The 25,242-nt window shown below is 44.0% G+C and overlaps 1 protein-coding gene across 1 annotated transcript; it reads right to left on the minus strand.

Moving 5' to 3' along the window:
• Positions 1-4,603: 4,603 nt before the first annotated feature.
• LOC6595874 (LIM/homeobox protein Awh) lies at positions 4,604-21,066 on the minus strand. Its single transcript, XM_026989775.1, has 6 exons — positions 20,913-21,066; positions 7,641-7,822; positions 6,544-6,761; positions 5,685-5,906; positions 5,280-5,405; positions 4,604-5,163 (listed from the first exon to the last, which is right to left on the minus strand). Exons 1-6 carry the CDS (start codon positions 20,916-20,918, stop codon positions 5,102-5,104), a joined length of 816 nt encoding a protein of 271 aa, XP_026845576.1. The 5' UTR covers positions 20,919-21,066; the 3' UTR covers positions 4,604-5,101.
• Between the last annotated feature and the right edge of the window lie 4,176 nt (positions 21,067-25,242).

Genomic DNA, 25,242 nt, shown 5'->3' on the forward strand with positions numbered 1-25,242 from the left:
TAGTGGCACAAAACAACAGCAAACAGACCAGTCCCCGTCCCGCCGGCAACAAATGTTGCATTGGCAATTGCCATAAGTCAGACAGCGGCAGTCAGCGGCAGAAGCAGCAGAAGCAGCAGCAGCAGCAGCAGCGCCCCAGAAGAAACTGCAACTGCAACTGCAGCGCGGTAGCAACATGGCCACGCCACAGGAGTGAATTTCATTGCATGCAGTTTATGTGCGGCCTAATGGGGATGTTGTTGTTGCTGCTGTTGCTGTTGCTGTTGCTGTTGCCCCTCCTGGCGATGGTGATGGTGATGGGAAGCCACCAGCAACACGTCCATCTTCATCATGGACAACGGGTGAGCTCTGCTCTCCTGGCTTCTGTCTCCAGGTTGCTGCTTCCTCGTTTGCCCTGCTGTGCACTTGGCGTTTGTCTGGTTTTTTTTTCGGCACCATGACACCAGCAGAGCAGCCCACAATCCCCGCCCCGCCCCGACCCCCACTGTCCACCGATCCCCTCCACCTTTATGCAAATGCTGCTGCTGCGTCTGCCACTGCCACTGCTTCCACTGGATCCACTGCTGCTGCTGCTGCTGCGTGTCAATGCAAACTTTGCTGACTTGCATGCGAATGTTGCCTGCACAAACATTGAGGTGTACTGCCAAAGTTGTCGTCATACTCGTAGTCGGAGGAGTCGCCGTTGTCGTCCATGTCCATGTTGTTTCTGTTGGTCTTGTCTTGTGCTGTTTGTGTTGCAGCAGCAGCAGAAGCACAAGCAGCAGCATCAGCGGTTGTGGCAGCCACCGCCTGGCTTGTTGGCCTGTGCGACCACAGCTGGGTGTCCTGGACGCTGCCGCGTACTGTTAAGCAAACTCTGAGGCAAAGGGCAAGGGATTCTGCAATGGAAATTGGACTTGGCCCATGGCCATGGCCCAGAGGATTGAACAGAAGCCCCAGTGTGCGTATCAGTGCTGTTACCGAAAATGTTGAAAGATAAAGTTGAATAAATAAAGCTGTTATAGGAAAGGAGATAGCACCTACAGGGAGAGCCCTCTTGGGCGGATTTCTATGAGAAAAGAAACATAGATTGTTATCGTATAAGACCATCTGCCAAAGGATCTTTGTATATCACCGTATTCTTCCCAAAGCTCAGCCTCAGCTTAGCGTTTTTCTGGCCATTCTCCGTCAGCTCTTTTTGGCTATAAATTAACAAAACCCTCAGCACTGATGTGCGTAAGTTGTCGATGCCTCGAATACCTCTTCCCTAGCCCCCAGCCCCCCACTTGGTGTTACATTTTTACGTGCTCCAACGCCCAATGATGGCACACAGAGCGCTGCTGCTGCTGCTGCTGCTGCTGCTGCTTCTGCTGCTGCTGATGAAGAGAGTGAGGAAGCTGGACAGTTGACCACCGGCCAACGCCTACGCAGGCAGGCAGTCGGAATGGGAATCGGAATCTGCGGGGCACTGCAGCATGATAAATGTCCGATCCCCTGCCTAGGTGTAGCACGGCTCTCTGTGTACGTGCCTGACAGGCAGGAGACAGGGGCCTTCCCAGAGAGGGCTCCGCTTACCCAAGAATGTATCTGTATCTCAGGCTGAGCATAACTTTGGGTTACCTTATGGAGTGTGCCTTGTGCCTTGTGTGCTGTGCCCCTCGAGTGAGACGCCTCTGACTGGCAGAAATAGAACGTGTGCCAGCGCGAGTCATGTGGTGAGGATTTTGGCACCGAGCTTTTTGCGCCCCCCCAAAATCAATTAAAATGCCAAGCGGCATGAGTCACACGGCACGCACACAGCCGGAGCAGACCCGGAGACCCATCAGCGCTGAGGTTGGTCCTCAGAAAGTGTTGAAAGCCCTGGCAGAAGGCTGGCCACCTTTTGTTTGGGACCTCCTCAAAGGCTGATCTGACGATGACGACCATGACGACGACGCTGATGATGCAGATGCAGATGCAGATGGAGATGGAGATTGAGATGGAGATGGACCTGGCGATGATGGGCCAATAGCCAGAAATTACTAAGCTTATTGCATGGGGGCATGCGGCATACGGCATGCGGCATGAAACGAGCGTTGAGTTGTGTTGTCAGTTGCATATGGTACGAGTATAAAAATTTGCATACCCAATCATCGAGAGGCAATCCTCACACTTGACCCCGTTTCTTGACTCCAACTCCGGCACGTTCTGTAATCGATCATCAATGCTTAAAGTGGCCGACGCCGCCGCCGCCGCTGTTCATCAAAGATATACATATGTATATCCAAGATCCAAGATCCAAGATCGGAGACCAACAAAGCGCATACCACAGATATCAATTAATTTCAGCGGGCCAGGCCATGCCAGGCCGGCCCAGGCCGGGCCAGGGCAGCGCGTGAAGCGCGGACGTGAAAAGGCCAACAAAATCGTAATAAGTCAATGCCTCTGATGGACACTGAGACTGAGATCGAAGTTCTGGAACTTGAGACCTTTTTCACTGCCTATTGATAAACACACAAATAATTTTGTAGCAGGATGGGGACTCTGTCTCTTGTGTCTCTCTCTCTATCTCTATCTCTCACTCTGCGAGGCGAGTCACAATCATCATCAATCGGTTAAGAAAATATTTAACAAGTGTTTGAATGATTTTGAAAAATGATGTGCAGCATGTGCAGGAACAGCACCAGCGACAGCAACAGGCCAACAGACCAACAGACCAACAGGCAACAGCTTCAGCCTCGAGACCAAAGTCGTCTACAAATTATTGCACGCGATCGCTCATTTCCAGCAGAAATAACACAAACACGGCAGCAGCACCAGCAACAGCAACAGCAAGAGCAACCAGAACCAACAGCACAACAGGCCGACCGGACGAGGTACCAGGAGAGGGCCCGAACAGGCAGGCCCGCGGAGCAGGCAGGCCAAAACTCGAGTTGCCAGTTTCCAATCTTGAATGCGATGTAGATATAGCAAATAAGATATGGCTGGGGCATGTCATGAGGCTCGCGACTGTGAAAACATCTCAATGGCAAAAGTATCACATCATTCATAATTTCATTGCCGTAGAGAAGAGCATGGGATCTCGTACTCGTATCATGGGGATCAAGATCGAGGGCACGGCAGGGCAGGGCAACAGAGGCAACAGGGGCACCACTGGGAATTGAGTTGTTGTACGTTGCTTGCCACGAAAATCTCTCGCTTCAAGTGTTGAATGTTTGCTCAAATAACAACGAAAACAACAACATCAGATACAGCAACCAGGCAACAGATCTCAAGATCTTAGATCTCGCTCTCTGTCTCTCTCGCTCTCTCTTTCTATCGGTCTCTCGGGAGATCTCTTGGGGGCGCGGTGAAATTTGACAAATGAACCGAGGAGCCGAGAAGCCGGAGCCCGAACCCGAACCCGAAAAAAAACGAATACGATATGTATAATACTGATAGCAACCGTGTTTTCAAGTCTGTAGCCCGGAGTGATCATTATTAATGATGACGATTTGTTGATATTTTTGTAACGTACTGTGGAAAGCCCTCCTCCGTCTGCAATGCGATCGCACAATTATAAACCAACAACAGAAATTACAAACAAGTGCAGTCCCCTGCAGACCAGACCCTGTTGCCTGCTGCCTGTTGTTGTCCTCTCCAAATGTCCAAGTCATGGCCACCACCACCCGCCCTCTCACATTCTCAATCGAATGCCCCTTTTCGAATCTCTCAATCTTCTTCGATCCCAATAAGCATGATCATCATGATGATCTTCCACACAAATTGCTTTATCCGAACAGCTGCTGCTGCTGCTGCTGATGGTGCAGGCAGGAAATCTTTGCATAATCTAGGCTTATAATTCAATTAATACTCGCACTCGTCCCTCTCTGTGCACTTAACGCCCAAACTTGAAGTGCAACACTAGAATCCAACCACATGACTGGCAACATGAGTGTCCGATCGTCCGAAGTGCTGCAGATGGGAGATGGGATGACGGCCAAGATCGTCGTCACACTGTCTGCTGCAGATGCTTTAGTTGATCCATCGGTGAATGGGCACAGGTACAGGTACGGGTACAGGTTGATGATGGAGCTGCACCGGAAATCGATTTCGAGTGTTGCCCAAAGAGATCGGTCGGCATTAGCATTAGCAAATGATACTTCTGATGGGAGTGATAGAAATTAAGGCATTAGCAGGCGATTTCTATGGAAAGAGTTAGGGAAAGTGAAAGATGTTCTATCTGAAACATTCCCCAGAATGCAACCGATCTTTTAATTATGTTTGTGCTTGACCGCCAACCAATCCCAGTTTCATATATAAAAATCACATCATGGTTTCTTTAAAAAAATGCTTTTTGCTTTCTATTCTTTCTTTTTAATTGATTTCGGTTCATCATTAATTGTATTTCTTTATAATTTGTGTTAACTAAATGTTAATATTTTTGTTTTAGTTTTCTTTTCTTTTCATTTCGTATCCATTGCGGCTATCATTACTATTTACAAATGCCTGGACAGCTACGACAAAGGATACATCTATATATATTTATATCGATTTTTATACATTTAAAAAACAAGAAAATAAACAATAACAACGTTTCTCATGGTAGGTATACGATATTGATAGGATAGGCATACAAAAAAAAATATATTTTACAGGAGCCTTGGCAAGCAGGATATCAATCTTACAATCTAAAAAAAAAATATTATATGTAGATCCATTTACGAGGGGCGAAACACTTAGCGACTATCGAATATTAAACTAAATTAAATTTAAATTTCATTTAAATTAAATTAACTAAACTGCAGCTTCTTACACTACAATGCAGGAATGCTTGTTTGTTTGTTTGTTTGTCTTTCTGTTTGTTTGCTTGTTTGTTTGTTGGTTTGTTGGTTTGTTGTGTGGGTTCTCATGAGATTGCTGGTTCGATGCTGAATGGATGCTCAAAGCCTAACTGGGAATGCGCTATGGTATCGTGTTTTTTGTTTAGCTGGGATCTTTTCATTTCATATGCAAGCTTCACATATAATTTTGACTAGGAAAGGACGTTTAGTGTTTTCATTCGTTTTTGATGGTGTGCTTTGAGGGGGTGTGTATGCTTTAGATACTTCGAGGAGGAGTGCCCCCGCTAGCGATGGGCTCGTGCTGGCGAGGACTGCTCTAGTCACACCTCGCTGGGCATGCAATGCACACTCGAGTCCTGCGACATCTCATCCATGGAGGATTCTACAAAGAAATATTAGGAAGATTAGGAAGGCTTCTTACGTGTCGAATAGTTTAAGGAAGGTAAGGAAATGATCGAAACCAGTTCAGATCGTTAACTACTGCCACTACTGCCTTACCGTGCGTCGGGTATAGACCCGCTTTAGAGCCGTTCATATGCATTGGATTCTGTGCGTTATTCTGAAATGAATACGTTAACTGCAGGTTAATATGACGCGCAAATGAGCTTCCTTCCGGTTCGCGTACTGCAATCAAAAATCGTTTGTTGAAAGGAGAAAAAAAAACAGAAGAAATTGTGAATACTGGTGTTAGCATCTTATACTCTTTTCTTGGATGTGTGTATTTTGTCTGTACTTCAAGTGTCTGTCTCTCTTAGATATGTGTGCTACTGTACGGGATACAGGACAGGATACAGGATACAGGATGGTGGTTTCTAGTACTACTTTGGTCACTTGGAGGGGTGTGGGTTGGGGGTCTAGGGGGAGAGCATGCTGCACTAATCCACTACTTACTTTTATTCTTACCAGCATGTATGTGTTTTTTCTGACGCGCACGCGAATTCTGGAACCACACTTGCGTCACACGCTTGCTCAGACCGGTCACCGATGCAATGCGCTCCAAATCCTGGCCATCCGGATTACTGTCAATCTGGAAGTTGGCCTGCAGCACTTGCAATTGCTCCTCGGTGAAGGTGGTGCGCACACGTTTCGTTTTACTCTTGTGATAGCCATCACCGTCACAGCCTTCTACAAGAAAAAGAGTAAAGAAAAAATGAGAATTCGAATAAGAATCAGAATCAGACTCAGAAACAGAATCATAAATGGGTATCGTAGGGCAAACGACTTATTGCCACTGGACTTAGGGTCTAAAAGCATTTTGACATCCAACCAAATTGAAAATGTCAAAAAGTGTTTATAGTTTATAGTACTTTACAGACGGACCATCTTGGTGGTCTCTCCGTGAAGAGAGTATTGAGTGGGGGAGGGGGGAACGACATTCTCAAGCCGATCACGTCGCCTCAGCGCCAGAGCCAGAGTCAGACCTGACCTGAGACCTGAGACCTGAGATGAAGAGTTTGTGTTTTACGAGTGTGACACGATTTCATCAGGGAAGAAGGTCGGTCCAGGTCTGGTCTTGGTCTTGGTTTTGGTCTTGGTCTTGCTACTGGTCTGGCGACCGACTGGCGCTAAGTTCTTCCTCTGTTTCTCTGTTTTCACTGTATTTCAAACAGTGAAGCGTTCCAAATTGGCAACCGATTCGGCCACTGAAGCGTGCATCATGTTTTCGTCTTGTTTTTTTCGTTGATGTTTTATGCTCTTTAAGAGTTCTGTTTGGTTTGGTTTGGTCTGGTTTCATTTTGTTTCTGATTTTCAATTCGCTTACCGTCACTTGAGGTGGTGCCACCCTCGACCGTTTCCAGATAATGAGCCTTGCAAAGCACCCGGTCATCCATGAGGGCAAACTGTTCCCCGGTGGACAACTGGCGTCCGCACTGATCGCAGGCAAAGCAGGCCAGATGAAAGACCAAATCCCTGGCACGTCTCACCCAGTCCGAGGCGGAGATGCCGCGACAGCATTTCGAGCATTTGGCGCCAAAATTTCTGCAATTAAAAAAACGCGAGAGCGGATATTGTAATCAGTTTTGCTATAGCCCATAGCCTATATACATATGTATGTACATCGTACGAGTATTCCTTGGAATATTGGATTGATTTTCCAAGCGGAAGTAGTGGTCGGGTCTGCCTCTGCTCTCACTCTCTCGCTCTCGCTCTCTCCAGCGTTTTTCCAAATGAGTTGGCAACTTTTGGTAGCTTATTGTTAGCCTTTAAGCTTATTTTTACAACAGCCCCCAACAATGTATGGGGTATGTGTATGGAGCATGACTCGGACGTGAGTTTGTGGACCTGGACCTGGCTTTGAGTTGGGTTTGGAGCTGGAGATGGAGCTGGAGCTGGAGCCCTGTTGGATGATGTCTCCATCGGGCAATGCACACTTAAAATTCTTAACTTGAAAAATAAATATTTTTACAGCATCTCACGGCGCGTCTGTTTGTTTATTTTCATTTGGTTCGACGTCGACACCGTTTTCCTACGACTCTCTTTCTGTGCCTCCCATTCCTATCTTTCTCTGGCTGTATCTTTCTGTGTATGGATGTATCCGTAAGATACTTTTGCTTGCAAGTTGCATACTGCTGGAAAAGTTTTCATTTTGGCTGCTGCTGCTGCATCTTTGTCGTTGTTGACTTTATGGATTAAGTCGCAAACGTTGTCGAATTGTTACAATTATCTTTGGAACTCTGAAAAAGATGTGTGGGAAAACTATTTGGAAAACACTTGTGCACACACACACACTCACAATACGAGATGGCAAATCAATTGGAATTTCCCAAAACAAAACCCTCGCATACCAAAAAAAAGCAGGGAAAGTTCATTGAGGAACAGATGTGGCATCCACATACTCGTAGTAGATGGTAAACTCACTTGCTGTAGTCGGCCTTGCAGTAGACCTGCCTTTCCCGGATGAAGCACGACTGCTGGCGGTCCAAGGGGCACATGCACATGCAGCATCTCAGGCAATGGGCGTGCCACGAGCAGCCGCCAACCTCGAGAAAGAATCGATCCGAGATTGGTTCGCCACACGCTGCGCAGGAACGCAGCTCAGTCTGAAAAAGAAGAGAGCCGGAAAAAATGGTGTTATTCGATTATTAGTTAGAGCTTCTAGCCATACTACATACTACGAGTACAATGCATATCGATCTTCATCTGTTCTATGCAAATTGTCACGGCTTTTTGATCAGACACCGCACCACGCACAGAACCGGATCGGATCGGATCGGACGGGATCGGATGGGATGGAATGGAATCGAATCGGATTCCGTAGTACGATCTCTGATACACTCTCTATGCGAAACCGTAGCGCCCCGTCGGACTGTTTCTTCTTTTGTTGTGCCTTCAAATGAAATCGTTCAATAAATCTGGCAAATGTCCCGGCGGCTTCTGTTTTATTTCTCGGCTGCAGCATTTAACTTATGTATATTTAAAAAATCTCAATAGCCACAAAAGACCAGGCCAATAACAGCATCGCATCGGAAATCTTATCACAGACGAGTTTCTTTCGCTTTTTTTGTGTGTTTTTTTCTTGGTTTTTGTTGTTGTTTTGTACGTATTTGTATTTTGGTGTTGTTTTGCTCTTTTTCCAGAATTGAACCATAAATTTAAAAATGTTATGCTAATTGTTGTTGTCCGTGTATTGTTGCTGGTGCGACGGCAACTGCTTCAAGTCCCCAGGCCCAGGTCTACCCCCAAAATGTGAAATTTATAGACCCATCTGCGCGATCGATCTTATGAATATTCACGATCTCGCCTGCATGTTACGCCGTTTTAAATGAGTGTTTCAAACAAATTTTATTGCGTTTCATAAAGTACCAAAAGACACCGAACCGAAACCAAAAACCCAATCCAAAACCGAAAACCGAAACTCAACCAAAATCCATATAGACGGAGGGATTTCTTAATTGATTTTTTAGTGCTGCCTCGAGACAGCGATGGCAAGTGTCGATTTCGACAATTATTTTAACAGCTGCAAAATCTGCATCAAATTGCAGTCACTTATTTATGGAGAGCTTCAATTAGGAGTGTATTATCCCCAATATGTATAATTCAACTGGAAGAATATCAAATAAAATATAATATATGTATTTAATGGGTATGCCAAATTATTATTTCAAAGATGTCGGGGATGTTGGCTTAATGGGGGGCTCAATGCTTGGTATCAAGGATTGGAACGATAGAAATAATTGTAGAAAAGAAGATTCATAGGTTACACGATATTCCCATCTCTGCAGAGTTCTCACAGCTCCCATATGTTGTACTTGCCCCAGAAATTTCCCAAAAACTCAACTATCCATCACTACACATAATTAATTTCCCATTAGTCTGTCCACCTAGTAAGCTGCCATTGCGAGAAAATTTCCCATTTAAACTTCAATGATAATTCTCTCTCATTATCCGCCACTTGATGATGCAAAAAACATTTCAATTACTTGATCTGGTTATTGTTGATTTTGATGAGCAATTTCGGAGCGCATCTTTTTTTTCTGTATAAATTTGAATGCAATACTTGAAGCATTTAATTAATGGCCAGCGTTTTACATGTATGTATGTATTTTCAGTCATTAATAAAAAAGTGAGGGGAATGAGAAAGAAAAGCCAAATAAACCGCGACGGCAACGGCCACAAATTGTTTTTCCATTAATCACAACAAAATGGTTTCATTTTATTTTTTTAACATACCCTAGAAGAGGGCATTACGCTTCTGGACCAGATATTTGCAGCGACGGAAGGGAACAGAGGGAACAAAGGGAAGAATTTCCGAATATGTATGTTCTGGACTGAGATCAAATCAATTGAGATTATAATTCAATATAATTCCTCTGTATTACGGCTGCCCGTCTTCTCAAGAATCGTGCAACATGCATTTGCAAGGGTATCCGCCGCTTCGACTCCTTTGGCTAGCTTTCCCTTACTTGCCGCTTTTTATGATTTAAGCGGTAAATTGCTGTTGGCAAAACAATTGTCGTTTAACTTTTAACGGAAGCCGATCTGATGTTAACCTGGCTGACGAATGTGTCTTTTTTTTGCCGGCAACCACAAACGGAAAACTGCCATTGACAGGGAATAAATACCGAGTATAAATTTAAACAAATAAATACATACATATTTAAACAGAAACTTGCGGCCGTGACTAGGCCCAAAGGCGGCACAGCAGATCAAAGGGCCCCGAAAGCTGCGACTAAAGCAATTAATAAAACAATACCCCGAACCGAAAGCGGCCGAAAGGTGAAAACCCAGAAGCCGCTCCGGAGCGGTACTCGTACTCGTCGTAATAGATATCTATGAGAATAATTTATGACAGTCCGGCCGAAAACTATCAGATACAAATGTATCTGCGACAGGGCCCTCTGGGCTGGACTGAAGGGAGGTTGGGCTCGGTTGAGGTTGAGGTTGAAATTCCATTGAAATGTGACAGAAATGTGCAATATGGACGCCATCATCAGTGGCGCAACATGTGTGTATCTGTGAGATACATGTGTGCGTGTGTGTCAGCTATAACTACATCCTAACATGGCCGATGGGCTGCTCATTTCTTTGGTGTGCGCGCGCCTGCCCCCCGGCCCCCGGTCCACGGTCTACGGTCCCTTGCCACTGCCACAGCCACTGCCACAACCGCTGCCATTTAACTTTTCAACTGTGCTGCTGCGTGTGACACGTTTAATGGCAGCAGTAGGCTGCCACTTTGCCTCACTCCCCTAGGGGTCCCTACTCCCAACTCCCATCCCCTACTCTCCTCCGTCCCCTCAACGAGCCTGCGCGTTGACTGAAAATGCCCCTGCCCCTGCCTCTGCCTCTGCGCCAGCCTCTGGCCCTGGCCACAGGGAGAGCCCTGCCACAGCCTGTCACTTTCGTTTAACTTTTCACATTGCGCGCCCGAAAAACACAACCAGGAGCCGCCGCAGCCTTGCCACGCGGGGTGAGGGGCTGCATTCGGGGTGTTTTTAGCAATTTGTTTTCCCAACGCCCGTTATAACACACAGACACAGGCACAGACACAGACACACTCACAGATGCAGATGCAGAGGTTGTGGCAGATCCAGAGAGGCTGTGTGGCAAGGCCAGACATTGACTTGACTGGGACCAAAAAGTACTAGCCCCGTCTTCTGGTGGTTCTGGTTGTTGCCATTGTTGTAGATACATATGCAATTCTTGTTGTCATGTCTATGCCCACTTTTGAAAATATGTCAGATGTCAGACAGCGACAGCGGCAGAGGCAGCGGCAGCGGGACGGACAAACAGACACACATATCCCCGTACTCGTGGAGGGAGGCGACACCCATTTGAAGTGGCATTTTTGGCGAGCATGTCATTTGACTGTAATTTACTCGTGAGTGTCTCTCGTGTCTCCTGCGGTTGACTCACGTGAGTGTTTTTGGGTGTGAGATGCATAAATCTATCTGCCCATGAATTTCAAATGGGTTTCTCGGTTGCAGAAAGTTGAAGCTTAGAATTCGTTGAAAGTTATGCGAAGTGTGACACAGTCGGAAGTAAAGGCAAATGCTTTACTAGGGCACAGATTGAGTTGAAATGAAGGCAGTTTTTAAAGCACTTATCTGTGCCAATGTCCAAAAATTCACACATTATTCTCGCCCAGACCCCTTGCAGCTGCGGTTCGGATCCCAGAGATCCAGAGATGTACGAGTTCGAGTACGTATGTATCAAAGATTTCCCGAACCGATAGGGAGCGATGAATTTGCCAGATCTCTGCGGGTCGTAAAGTCCCCCAGTTATCTGTGGGACTGTGGCTAGTTCTGTTTCTTTTTTTCCTGCCTTTTTTTATGATTATTATTTGCTATGAATACTCGTACTCGCACTCGCAGTCGCACTCGCAGTCAGTGTTATATAAGCACTCCCTTTGACTGGCCCTCATAAAAATTCCACAATTTAAAACTTGCACCTTGCAACTTTTGGCTCGAAATGTCGTAAATAACACTGTCGGGCAGCCATATAAAGGTGGAAAAACAAAAGGCAAAGATAGAACTATAAAAAGAGACAGACGACAGGCGACAGACGATGCGAAGGGCGGCGGGACGCTGAAGAGTAGGCAATAAAATTTACAATCTGCCCCCCCTCCTGGGATCCACAAAACTGTGTGTGTGCGTGTGTGTGTGTGTGTGTGTGTGTGTGTGAGAGTGGAGTAGAGAACGTGATCCATTGGGAGATCGGTAGTTACTGCAACCGGTAGCCGAAAGGGCCACAAAGTATATCATCTTCAGAAAAAGAGAGCTCTCCATCCTCTCGAGGGAGACACGCCTAGAAGATCGATTACCCGTAAAACACACGACAATCCGACAATCTTCACGTCATTGCGCAAATTGAGCGATCATCATCATCACACTCTGAGCCGATCGATGGATCTATGAATCAATGAATCGCCCGATCGATGGATGGATGGACGGATGGAGGGATGACAAAAGCCCTTGACAGACTCTGCTGCCACACACTCAATTGGTTTCTGTGGTTGTGACTTGTCATCTCTTCGCCTTGGCCATCCATCCACCGTGAGAATGTTGCGCTCCCAAAAAAAAAAAACACAAATGAAAGAAAGAAAGAAATACTAAAAAAAAAAATCACCCAAACAAAGCCGCTTGATAGCAACAACATTGACAATGGGTATATCTTTCAGCTGATATCGAAGCAGTTATGACAACAGCTTGAGCACTTGTCACTTGAACAGATTTTGGCGAATGTTTTCCTAAGGCCTTTCGATCTTACGATCGCCCGAGCTCGATCGCTGGTATTTAAGCTGCTTTTCAATACAGAAATTCAACAAAGTACAGCGCGTACAACACCAACAGCAAATTGCAGCGAAGGCTATATAGCCAAGCCGTAATAAAAAGAGCTCAACAATAAAACTCTATATATACTACCAATATTTGTATTGTGTAAACTCTTTTTAGTTGATTTATATGCCATGAAAATTTTCAACGGGCGTCTGTCAAATAAATAAATATATATAATTTTTTCTGGTTTTTGTGTCTGGTTTCCTTTTTGTTTCGGTGACTTTCGAAAAAGGCGTATCGCTTTTTAATTAGAGCTACTTTTTTGTGTTATCAGGCTGCGGCTAGGCGTGGGCTTCATTGTATTTAATATACATCGAATTATGCTAAAATATTACTACCAAAAAAATAACATTTTACACGTCGGCGTTTGTTTGGCGTTAAGTTCAGATCATCGCATCGTATCTGATTGTTATTTAATGACCCCACGAACTGCTCTTTATGAATGGACGCCCACGATCGACGACAGAAAAAAAAGAGAATCATCTGTGGAATATCCATAATACGCGCACGCTCCATAAATTGGATAAATGTTTACAAATATTTCATCGGGAAACGGTTAATGGTAATGTCGCTGACGGGACTGGATGGGTTCTTTTCCTCTGTCTGCCCCTTCCTTGGCATACACTATTACTCGTATATATATCTGTAGTCTATAGCTGTGCCTGTTGTCGCGCCCATTGATCCAATCAAATTGATGGGCGGCTATAACAGATGCAGGGAAACCGACACACAGTCACAGTCACAGCGACAGCGACAGCCAAAGCCACAGCCACAGCAATGAAAAGGGCAGACTTTTCTATAGGAATACAGTGAATACTGACTAAAGTTTAGGGAGATGGTGCTATGTGTGGGATTCATGACAAAATGACTCAATGAACATATGCATATATGCATGCTAATCGGTACTTTGATTTCTAAGATTATCGACTTATTAGTTTGCCAGGCATCCATTCTGTAGCCCAGTGGACAGAAGTTCTATAGAAGCACAACGCTCCCAAAAATGGTTCCCCATCCGCTTTGCGGGTTCCCCCTAAACGAATCCCCACTGTATGCTGCATGCATCTGATGCACAAATCCACTGCACAAAACATGTTACGACTGTATATATGCTGTGTGTGTGTGTGTGTGTTGTGCATCTCTCCGGCAAACTTAATTACCGCTTTATGTCAATGGTCCAGCGTGTTTTTGCTAAATTTATCAGCGTTATTAAATTTTATCACTGGCGACAAAATGTGCATATGCCATTCAATTTTCACAACATATTCGCACATCGCACGCACACCCAGGCCTTCAGGAGAGAGAAAGAGAGAGAGAGAGAGAGTAGAGTGTTGGGGGCCTTTCAGCCTAGGCAAATATTATGATGGCAGACAGCTCGTCGCACAGATAGCAGCTCCGAAGACTGAGCTAGCGGGAGAGAGAGAGAGAGAGAGAGAGATAGAGAAAGAGCGAGTTGGGGGCACTCGGTTGGATGGCAGTCTTGTTGCTGTTGGTGTTGGTGTTGTTTCGGGGCCTAATATTGGCGTAACATCGTAAAATATTTTACGGCCAAATGGGTTCGAGCCAGAGTTGCCAACGTTTTTATGGCGGGGGTCCCAAATACGAAATGTTCTTCGATCTGCAGCTGCCTAAAGCGCTAAGTGGCTCATTGACAATTGCCAAAAAAGTAACTAAAATACAAATGGTATTCTTAAAGAAATAATATACAAGCGATCATTAAAATGCCAAGCCCCAAAGAGACACCAAAAATATTGTGAAAAAAAAAACAAAAATTCAAGTTTACACATAAATAAAAAAGAGTATCTTGGGCTTTGTTTTTTTGTTTTGTTTGACAAAGACTCATCTCATCTGATCTCCTCTCCTCTCAGGAGCGGTAGAAGTTTATTCCAGGGAGGGGGCAGGGTATCATCCAGTATCTCAGAGACCCAGAGTACCCAAGAGTATCCCCCAGTGTTGACAAGTTATTGCCCAAAGAGCGGCGACGACTTAAAATGTCGCACTTTATTACACTACAAAACACAAAACTCAACTCAGACTCAGCCTCAGCCTCGGCCTCAGAGCCACAGACTCATCGAGATGATCTCCGTTCTGGGTTCTGTTCGGTTGGGATATCACTTGGGGACTGGTTGGAGTTTTACAGCCCCAAGATGTGCTGTTCATTCGTGTTGTTGTTGTTCTTGTTGTTCTTGTTGTTCTTGTTGTTGCTGTTGGCAAACATCGGGCTTTGTGTCCCGCTCCCAGCCGCGTCGTTTTATTATAACTGTTGACTGCTGCTCGCATACGAAATAAATTTCATTTTAATACTTTCTTCGTTTTAGTTTTCGTATATTTTATTTAATGGTGGGTATCCAGAGTTGATCCGAAAGTGATTTGCATAACGGACAAAGAGACGGACACTGTTCTCACGATTTTTCCCACCGAAAGATTATCCACTCAAGAACTCGTATACTCCCAGTCCTCATAGTGTGCATAGAGATCGACTGTTGATAGATCGCTCGACTTATGCAGCTAATACCGTTTTCGGGCTTCTATAGCTGCCGCTGGAAATGGAATTGGAAATGGAATCGGAGATGGAGATCGAGATGGAGAGGGAGTTAGAGTTAGAGTTAGAGTTGAAGATGAAGCTCCTGACTGCCACTTCCACTGACCATAAACATAGACAGGTGGCAATGTTCATTTGCATAGACAACGTTTCGATATTAAATTTCAAAGCGAACGACCAGCGTCAACGACATTCCGACAAAAATAAAAAATAAAAACCAACAAAAAGCGCGTTGGAAGGTGGAAGATGGAAGGTGGAAGGTGGAAGAAAAAAAACCTCTACTGGTGGCACTCTGAAAATGGCTCTACGGATTGGCTTCTGGTCGCCACCCGTCTATATCTATTTTCTAGAGAGACCAAAAATGATTTCCTGAACTTGTTTCGTGTTTTAATCGTTTGCGGCTTTCGGCAGCTGCCCAAAAACCTAAACGCAAACCCAAATCGAACATGTAAATTATACCTGTGTCTGTGTCCGGAGCGATACAACCTTTTGTTTTCTGGGACCTCTTTTTAATGGGAGCATGACAGGGAGCTTTTAGGATGTGACTTGTCTTTGAATAGACGAGTAATGGTCTCAGCTTCCTTACAAAACTCCATCTTAGGAAACTTTTCCTTCAAGATATCGATCTATTATCGACTTAAATACAATATTTATTTGGAAATTCATGGAAATATCATCTAATTATGCTTGATATCTCCTCTCATACACATTTATTAGCTCTTAATTAAAGATGATCTCTGTCGAATTTGTTGTGAATGCATAAAGAATGGCAAGTTATTGCGTTACTTTGTATAATAGAGCGCCCTGTGGCTCTGCAATTTGTTAAGCAATAAATTCCACTTAAAGATTTGCATAAAAATTGGGTTTCCTAAATGGACTTGAACCCTACGGCCTGCTATTGGCAGTACAGCAAACATTTCAATTGCCATTTTTTTTTATTACTATATGTGTTCGCAAACTTTTGTTTTCTATTTCTATTTTTTATAAACTTTTTGCTGTATTGTGTGCATAAATTTAGATGGGAATATCATCAAACGGCAGTTGTGCAAATAATTTCTAGGGAGAGAGAAAATCCCCCTCTCTGTTTATTTCTCTCTGGCACTCTACGAGTGCTAATAAATCGCTTATAAATCGACCGCAAGTATCTCAAACGTTTTCGACACGCGTTTTTCTTGTTTTGTATCTCTTTTTTTTGCATCTTTTTTTTTTTTTGCCCAATTCTCTTCGCATTTTTAAGGCATTCATCATAAAGTCGTCTCGACGGGGTCTGTTGAGGGTCGGAGTCCGAGTCCGAGTCTGAGTGAATCCGAAACCGAAAATCCGTAATGCCTTTGTCTCTTCGTCAACATGTCACAGCCACTAAACATCAATAAGTTGGCTTTTTATTGATTTCGTTTTTCATTTGTGAAGTTGTCTCTTTTACAGCTCATCTTTGTGCAGAGTTTTTAGGGGGATTTCGTGTTTGATTTCTTACTTTTTATTGGGCATTGGCCACAATTAATTAGCTAAATCTGCATTTTGCATAAATTACCAAATAATATTTTCATATTTCGACTCGCACGCAGCCACTCAGCCTCCAATGCAAATTTTGTTTGTTCCTCTCTTTTTTTGTGGGGCAATAAATCAAGTCTGAAGCGGTTTTTTTGTGGGCCACCGCCAAAGTTCTAACTGATAATTTATTTGGTCTATGGGACAGAGGTGACTTTGAATGATTTTAGCGGTGCTTTTCAAACGTTATCGAAACTAGTTCTGAGGTAGTCTCTTCCCTTCAGAACTACCACTCATTCCGGCTACTGTTCCACAGATACCCATCGATAAGAGCTGCCCCGAGAGCTGCTCTATTGGCCAATTTGCAATTGTCAAACAATTAAATAACAATATTTTCAGACACACACGGATGGAGCAGGCCAGAGAACATTTATTTTGCCAAACGATGGATGTTTTTGGTAATTTTTTGGGGGCCAAAATCGATTGGTTTGTCGTTGCGGATTGTTAGGCGAGGCCAGGAAATGGGGCCTGAACTAGGACCGGAAGGAGGACCAGAAGTAGGACCAGGACCACGACCAGGACCAGTAACAGCACCAGGAGAATATAACAAGCTCCTCAGGGGGTTGTTGAAGGACAGAGGCCTGTATGACACAGCCCTAAACAATTTAGGGGCGGGTTTTGGGTAGATTGTGTCTTTCTCTGTTTTTTTTTTTTTTTTTTTTTGTTGGGTTCCAGCAGCAGACAGGAGTTCGAATGATTTGTGGCATTTTACAATTTTATTTGCTTCGTATGTCCCTGCCCCTGCCCCATGGCCATGCATCATTTGTAAGCCAACTAAGCGTCCTTTAAGGACTATTTTGTGGATGCACTCAAACGAACAATGGAAGACACTCGACTCGACTCCTCGACTCGACTCTCCTCAAGACAGTTTCTTTTGTGCGGTTTTGTGCCTTTCTGCCTTCCTGCCTTGCTGCCCTCCTGCCTTCTGCATTTGATTTTCATTCGAAGGGGATTTTTCACATTTACCTGCTAAAAGTGCTGCTGCGATTTTGACACGTTTCTCCCTAGAGAATGCCACATAGATCGGGGAAAATTGCAGTTCGCATGCGCAACCCAAGCCCAAACCCAAACCCAAGCCCAAGCCAAGAAGAGGACCAAAAACTGACCAAAAAATCTATGTTTATCTGTGCAGGCCCTCTCGAGAGATCTATTGTCTCTATACGATGTTCGTGGGACATAAACAAAGGTGTGATATTTGTTTCTCTTTTGTCCCTGATCGGGGCAATTGGCTCAAGTCAAGATGCATTTTGGCTTGTCCATTGTTCTGGCTGAAGAGGTCCGAGGCGTAGACTTCTTGTCAGCATTGTCACGCCATACAGACGTCGACGCCGCCCTGACAATTAGACAGATTCCGATATTGGACACTGAACCCTGGACACTGGATGCATATGGGCATTGTCAAGCCAATTATGATCAGTGTATGGTGAAAAATCTGTCTCTGGCTGACCGCTGGTCCAGCAGCTGTTTTCCATCTTTCAAGAGCACATTTCAAGATGCAACTGGCACGCGCTTGGGCCTGGACTCTTGTGTGGGATTTGGCAGACAATACGAGAGTTAGGCGTGTAATCTACCAAAAGGTGTTTTGTTCAAGATTCAAAGGTAATCAGTAGTTTGCAGATATGGCAAGTCGGTGAGAAGTTGGGAATTAGCTTAGATTTATCATGTTTATCATGGGTAGATTGTGGTCATATCATATTTTGTACGATTTCCTCAATCGCTTAATAACATAATTGCAGAAGAAAGGATGTTCCCTAAGGATAGAGCTCTGCTCTATCCATCATTGTTATTTGTATATTCTAAAAGACAGATCTGCAACTTATATTATACCTCTAATATGATTCTAAATTGGCTAAACTAACTTTTAATCTTTACTAAAGACTTCTTAAGGATTCAACTATGAGAATCTGGAGTTTCTAAATATATCCTTCACTTATACTTAAGAATTTCAATCAAAAATCTATTAAAATTTACAGAATTGTTACCTTTTAGCACTCCGAACCCATATATTCCTGCTACTACGTATTTAAAGCCGATACCAAACCACAATTTATATAAATACAAATCAATGTTACAACCTTCACTAATCCCTTAAGCTAAGGCTAAAACCCAACTCAAATCTCCAACTCTTTCCAGAAGAGAAAAGAAAAACACGCCGCCACAGATCATTCGATGAGGATCCCATATGAGAGGAAGGCGTCAACAAGTTTTTACACAAAACTTTGTAATATTTATGGGGGTTTCTTTCTTTTTCTTTTTTCACTTCTTTCAATTTTCTTGTGAATTATTAATGAAAAATCATTTATTGAAATATGTATAGGTATGTTTTTTTATAGTGGCTTTGCAGGCATTCGACATTTAAACGCTTAAATATTTATGCCTTTTTTATATCTCTTTCTCCCGACCATACGTACTACCTAAGAGCTGCCAGAAGAAAGACCCCATATACATTGTTGAATATTCATAAGCAAGCGCCTAGTGGCGTCATTTTCGGATTTGTATTTGGGATTGAGATTGGGATGGAGATGGGGATGGGGATTGGAATGAGAGTAGCAGCCGAAAGAGCCGAACAACTGGGGCGGGGTCAAGATCGATGATGTCAAGAAAAGGTCTTGGGCAACAGAATCGCCCCATTGTTAATGTTGTTGTTGTTGTTGTTGTTTTTGACCGAAGCCAGCGGCTTAGAACTGTTGACATTTGATTTTCGGGGTCTAAGCCCTAGATTTTTTGGTTGTAAGCGGCTCCGACTTAGATCTCCCGCTGTTCTCACACTGACAGTTATCGGATACTCTCCAATCAGATCAGATCGAAGAGTTTCGCCCGAGAATCTATAACACTTTCGGTCCAGTGGGGGCAGAGCAATAAGCGTCAGCACCTTGTCCAATTTGCTATGGTAATGAAAATTACATTCGTCGAACAAAGCCATGGCAAATCGATCATCGCCGAGCATAAATCATGATCAATTCTCTGCAGACTCATGGCAAAATACTCGTATTGGGGTTCGTATACGTACAACCCGAAAAAATATACAAATCCTGTGGGTGGTTCACACAAAAAAAAAGCTCTCACAGCGGGTGCAAAAATCGATTAAACGTTTAAGCCCAAGAGTAGGAAAAAAAGAACCGGATAAAAATGAAATCTTTTTTGTTGAATGAACATTGAATTGAGCAACATCATCCAGGCGACACGATCAATGCAACATCGAGAGAAAATGTTTAGCTAATGTTCAACTGAATATCACTTTTTGTGTGTGGCTGGTGCTGGGACTGGGGCTGGGGCTGGGATTGGGGCTTTGGTTGCGGTTCGGGTTTGGCATCCACTGCAGATACGAGTACTGCTCGTAGATCGAACCTCAGATGAGCCTCGTTTCACAGCCGAAAACTTTTTGTTTCACTCAAAGTGTGGGGTGTGTGATGGGATCCGTCGTTCCTCCGATATGCACCCCCACTGTGCGATCTGTGTGCTTTTCATATTCACCGCGATCCGATGTGGTTTTTGGTCTGTCTGTCGTCTGTGTTTTGGAAACTCATCGTTTTCCAGCGGCTATTAGTGAGATCAGATCGCTTTGGTTTTGAAATTGAATTGGATCTCGATCGGAATCTGAATCTCAATCTGTGTCAGTATCTGTATCTGTATCTGTATCTGGGTTTCGAGTCGAAAATCATTGTCTTAACGCTCCCCCACACACACACACTCACTTCCATATCTAATGGTTGGCGGCCTGACGCCGCCTGTTGCGTTTTCCGGCTCAAATGCTCTCAGCGGGCTAACAATCTATACAACAAACCCATTTTATGGGTCACTGAGAGTTGTCTTACATGTGCACCAATTAAAAAGGAAAGCAAAATCATAAGCTATGGATTGTGCGGGTGGAATATGGAAGGAATATGTACAGATGTGTGGATTTACGTGTGAGATCTCTCATTATAATTTGAAGTGAGAGATTGATATGCTCTAACACAAGTTAAGGATAGTTTTCTATCACTAAGATAAGGTATCAAGCCGTGATTAACCTTCCGTATGGCATAAGCAAACTATTTTTAGTAATATTTAGACGAAATGTATCTTAAATATATAGTTTCCAACTATTTTCAAAAGTTTAAAACGTTTCCTTTTCAATCAATATGAAAGTACTATATCTTGTAATATTCTGGTCTCAAAGTCTTAAAGAAATTATGATTTCCATCAGTTATACATATTTCAAAAATATATCCTATAGGATTTTCCATCTTCTGTTATCTGTAGGATCACACATCGTCCTTCCCAACTCACCTTCATTTTAATTGCCTCCACAATTTTGGCGGTTTTTAATCCAAGTCTTTTGCACAAAATTCTTTAGCCAGCTTTAGTCGAACTGGACCTTAGAGTGCGGAGTTCAGATCTTATAGAGTAGATCTTAGGACGACTTGATCAGGGTTTGTCAAGCGTCCAACAGTTGTCACTGACTTCATAAAATAATTCTTATATAATATGCCGCTGCTATAAAAAAAAACCGATGTTTCCGATGGATCAATTTGCGAGCGTTTGCAACATTTTCATTTGATTAGCACATTCGATAATAGTTCACTCTGCCGTCGGCTGTATGGATGGTAGAGAAGTTGCGGATTTTCGTACTGTGGGACCCTTATCAAGAGCGACGCGTACGCGTGTCGTGATAACACGTTTGGGCCAAGAACGACGGCAATCGTGGCTCAGACGAAAGAGCCACAACCAGAACCAGAACCAAGAATACGTTTTCAGAGCGGATCGGATCGGAGCGGAGCGGACGCGACGTTGTTACAGCTTCGAGGCCACTGCGTAAACTGCCGGTGCTCTAGCCTCTCGGATCTGACGGCAGCATTGGATCTGTGATGTCTGTGACGACGACGACGACGACGGTGACGATGACGCCCGGTTTCCATATGCCCATAGCATACTGCAAACACCACCACCACAAGCACGCACACATTCACATACAGGGCACAACACCAGCACCACCACCAACACCACCACCACTGCAGCACCAACTCCGAATTTTGACTCGAAAACCCGCTCAACTGGTTCTCGAGCCACAGCTGTCGTCTCGGAGTTGATGGTGATTGGTTGCCATGACTGCCTCTGGCTCGACGGGCAACGCCCCCTTTCGAAACGAGTTTCCGCTTGTCGTCCCCCATTTTGAGTGGATTCGAATGGCTCTCGCACCGCACCACCAGAGCACCACTGCACGGCCAATTGAGTGCGCCGGCGCGTGCCGGTGCCATTGGATGGGTGGTTGTTGCTTTTGCTGTTGCCACACTCTGTCTCAATGGATGGACGGACGGAGAGCGGAACTCGGACGCGGCCGCACTTGACTTTTTTGGGGTCAAACCGCTTGACGGAGAGGCGGCGGCTGCCATGCCAGTTGACAGTTGTGGATGTTGTTGGATACTTTATTCGTTTTTTTGAGTATTTTTTCATTTAATGGAATGCCAGAGATATGATAGTGGAGTAGAGCTTCCTGCATGGAGAACATTTAAGTTGTGGGAAATTTAATTTGGGTAACATTGGAAGGTGGGAAAGTTTGAGGGCAGGGGATAGTGGATAGATATGTTAGAAATCTGATAGATGGAGAAGAATATCAGTTAAGAGTTACAATTCCTATGTTCTATTGCTGAACATACATTAATTTCCCCCACTTCAAAGCTTGGGAAATCAAAAAGTCTGCTTTAAATTTTATGTATCATCTCCCAATTCCAAAAATTATAATTCTTAGTCAATTTTAAATCGAAGAAGATCGAAACTACGTACAAGGATACCAATCGATTCGATAGATTCCGAAAATCATATGACCCTCAGAGATCAGTCTGGAACTTTAATCCCTAAAAGCATTGTTATCTTGAAGCTGTTCCATCAGTTAACCTGATGGCCCATTGGTTAGGCTCGATCTGCCAAGATGCTCAGTCTGTGACCAGAAATATTTTTCAGCATCTTTTGCTCTGTACTCGATTCTCTTTTGGAGTGTGATGCCTTTTAAAGCCGCTTGGCATTCAATTGGCATTTTGCTGTCGACTTCAGCCAGCATCTCCTCCCACAACCACTCCATTTCCCCTGCTCTCCATCTGCATCACGATTCTCCTTCTCCATCTCCTTTTTTTCGCTCTGCTCACGTTATTTAAGGATTAACATCATTTTATGCTGCCTCGCAATGCCTTTTTTGCAGGATTAAATGCTGCCGTCTGTTGGCAGTTCTCTCAGCCTCTGCCTCTGCTTCTGCCACTCCTCCTTCTCCTTCTCCCACACCCCAGTCCCCTTTCACTCCTTTGAATTGATTGCATTGCACTTTTTCCTGTGGCTGGTGTTGTTGTTGCATAGTTTGCGCTGATGCGCCGCCTCCATGGGGCAGGCTCCCTTTCGTTTCCACGTCCTCGTGAGTGCTCCCTCTTTCCTGGCTACAAAGTGATTTTTATGGCTTTTCGTCGGGTTTGTATGGGTGCATCTGTGCATCTGTGTGTGTGTATGTGTATGCAAATGTTTGCTCTTGTGTGTGTCTGTGAGTGAATGCACTTTGATGTTTCCGCATTACAAAGGCGGCACTTTAATGGCCTGGCCCCTCGCATGCATGCTCGTATATCAAACGAGAGGAAAGCTTGACAGCAGCTCAAAGCTTTAACACGCATACGCCCCGTGGTGGCCCCTCACAGAAAATATGATGCAAAAGATAGACAAATAAATAATATAGTGCAGGCTTATCTGGGGATACAAATGCCTAGATTTTCGATAGAGTAGTGCCAAATTGTTTGATCGTGCAGATATATATATATAGTACATATGTAGTAGAATGCAGAGATATGCTATGTAGATGATATACTTGGGGACAGCTTTGAGAGAAGATAAAGTGGAGCAAGTTGTGGTTCTCCACATCTTGAGATACTGAGAGGTTACAACCAAAGTTTCAACGATAGAGCCACAGCATCTATAAGAACTAGTAATAGATTCTTTCGATTTTATCTAACATCTAACAGCCACATCGATGCGCAGCCTTTCACTTATCCTTGGCCACATCTGCCCCTAAAATAACTCGATCCAAGAGGCACTAAATTGATTAACAGTAGCCCCATACCACAATCCTTAACCTCAGAGCAAAAGAAAAAGAAAGACAGTTCAAGCTGTCAACGCTTCAGCCTTTCCCGGAATGCCTTCCATTTACATGCCATAATTTTCAAATGTCACCCGTTTACAAAGCCTTGACCATTTGATTTCGACCGCCTCTGGCAGTAGGGTTTTGCCCTCTTGTTGCCCATTGTTGGATCGGAACAGGTTGAACCTCGGGCATCGGGCATCGGGCCTTGGGCCTGGGGCACCGCCACCGCCAAGAAGACTACCGCAAGAAGACTACCTGCACCGCGAACCCTAAATGAACTCATCCTTTTCATTTCTTTCTTTGTTCGATCCATAGACCAGCGATATAATATTTATTTGGATCTTTATTGAGCTGCAACCTGTCGTTGGGTCTTGGGTATTTCTCTTTCTCCGTCTTTACGTCTGTCTGTCTCTCGGGGTCTTCCCATTTTGCTGGCAGATTTATGTGCTGCTCCTCCACTAAGATATCATCCAAAGATACCATCGAAGGGCTGGCTGCCCAAAGATCCAACTCTCTCACTGTCTTTAATCGGTGAAAATTTCAGGGTAATTTGTTGGGTCTGCTCTTTCTCTAGCCCAAAAACTGTTGGTGGCATGTTCGTTGGACTGCTGCTGCTGCTGCTACCTATCGCGCGTGTTATGAAGATGTTAACCCCTGGACTATGTCTTAATTGTCAGGGGTTAGAGCCACAGGCCGTTTGGGCGAATGTTCCACAGAAATACACCTATACTCGGCCCGCGTCTGTTTGCATAATGCCTGTCCTGTTCCTGTTTGCTCAAGTTTTATGACCGCTTTGCTAACATGTGCCATAGGACATCATTTTGTGGTAGTAAAACGACAGTCGAATGCGTTCTCAAACTCCATAAATCATCTGAACATGGCCGTACCACAATTTATGTTGAATGTCCTCTGGGGGACAGCAGTCTTTTACTAAATGGAGGACCCTTTGTTTTTTGGATTTCCGATAGGAAACTTAGCGTTTCCTTCACCACCCCCACACCCCCCCAATTGCAAAACTCAATTTTCATAGCTTTTTTTCTTCGTTCTCCTTATACATTATAGTATATATATATGTATATATATATTTGTAATAACTCTCTAGTGTATATATAAATTAAAATAAATAAATACATTTTTTTGGTTGGTGATTTTTTGGTTTTTTTTTTACTGTTTTTGTTGTTGTTTTTTTAATAATAGTTATCATTAGCATCATCATCAATGATCATTATCGTTATCATTAGAATAATCCTCGTCGGTAAAAACTCCGCTCTTTTGTCTGTCTTTATATCTCATTGCATGCTCGGGTTGTTCGAGTTGTTCTGGTTGCTGTTGCTGTTGCAGTGGTTGTCGTGTTGTATAATTAGTTTTTAATAGATCGGGTTTAATAGATCGGATCGACTTATCATGATGCGCAGTAATAATAATAATAATAGCAATAATAATATACTGTATAACATACACTATTTTTAGTTACCTTTCCGTCAGCCCATAGGTTTTCGTATC

Source organism: Drosophila persimilis, unplaced genomic scaffold, assembly GCF_003286085.1.
Source record: "Drosophila persimilis strain 14011-0111.01,24,50 unplaced genomic scaffold, DperRS2 tig00000431-arrow-pilon, whole genome shotgun sequence".
In the NCBI taxonomy this organism is placed as follows: domain Eukaryota; kingdom Metazoa; phylum Arthropoda; class Insecta; order Diptera; family Drosophilidae; genus Drosophila; species Drosophila persimilis.

Excerpts from the sequence above, each read along its gene's own strand:
- LOC6595874 (XM_026989775.1), bottom strand. Across the intron at positions 5,907-6,543 it reads TGGCACCACCTCAAGTGACG|AAGGCTGTGACGGTGATGGC; the intron begins GTAAGCGAATTG and ends TTTTTCTTGTAG. Across the intron at positions 5,406-5,684 it reads GAAAAAACACATACATGCTG|TACGCGAACCGGAAGGAAGC; the intron begins GTAAGAATAAAA and ends TTTTGATTGCAG.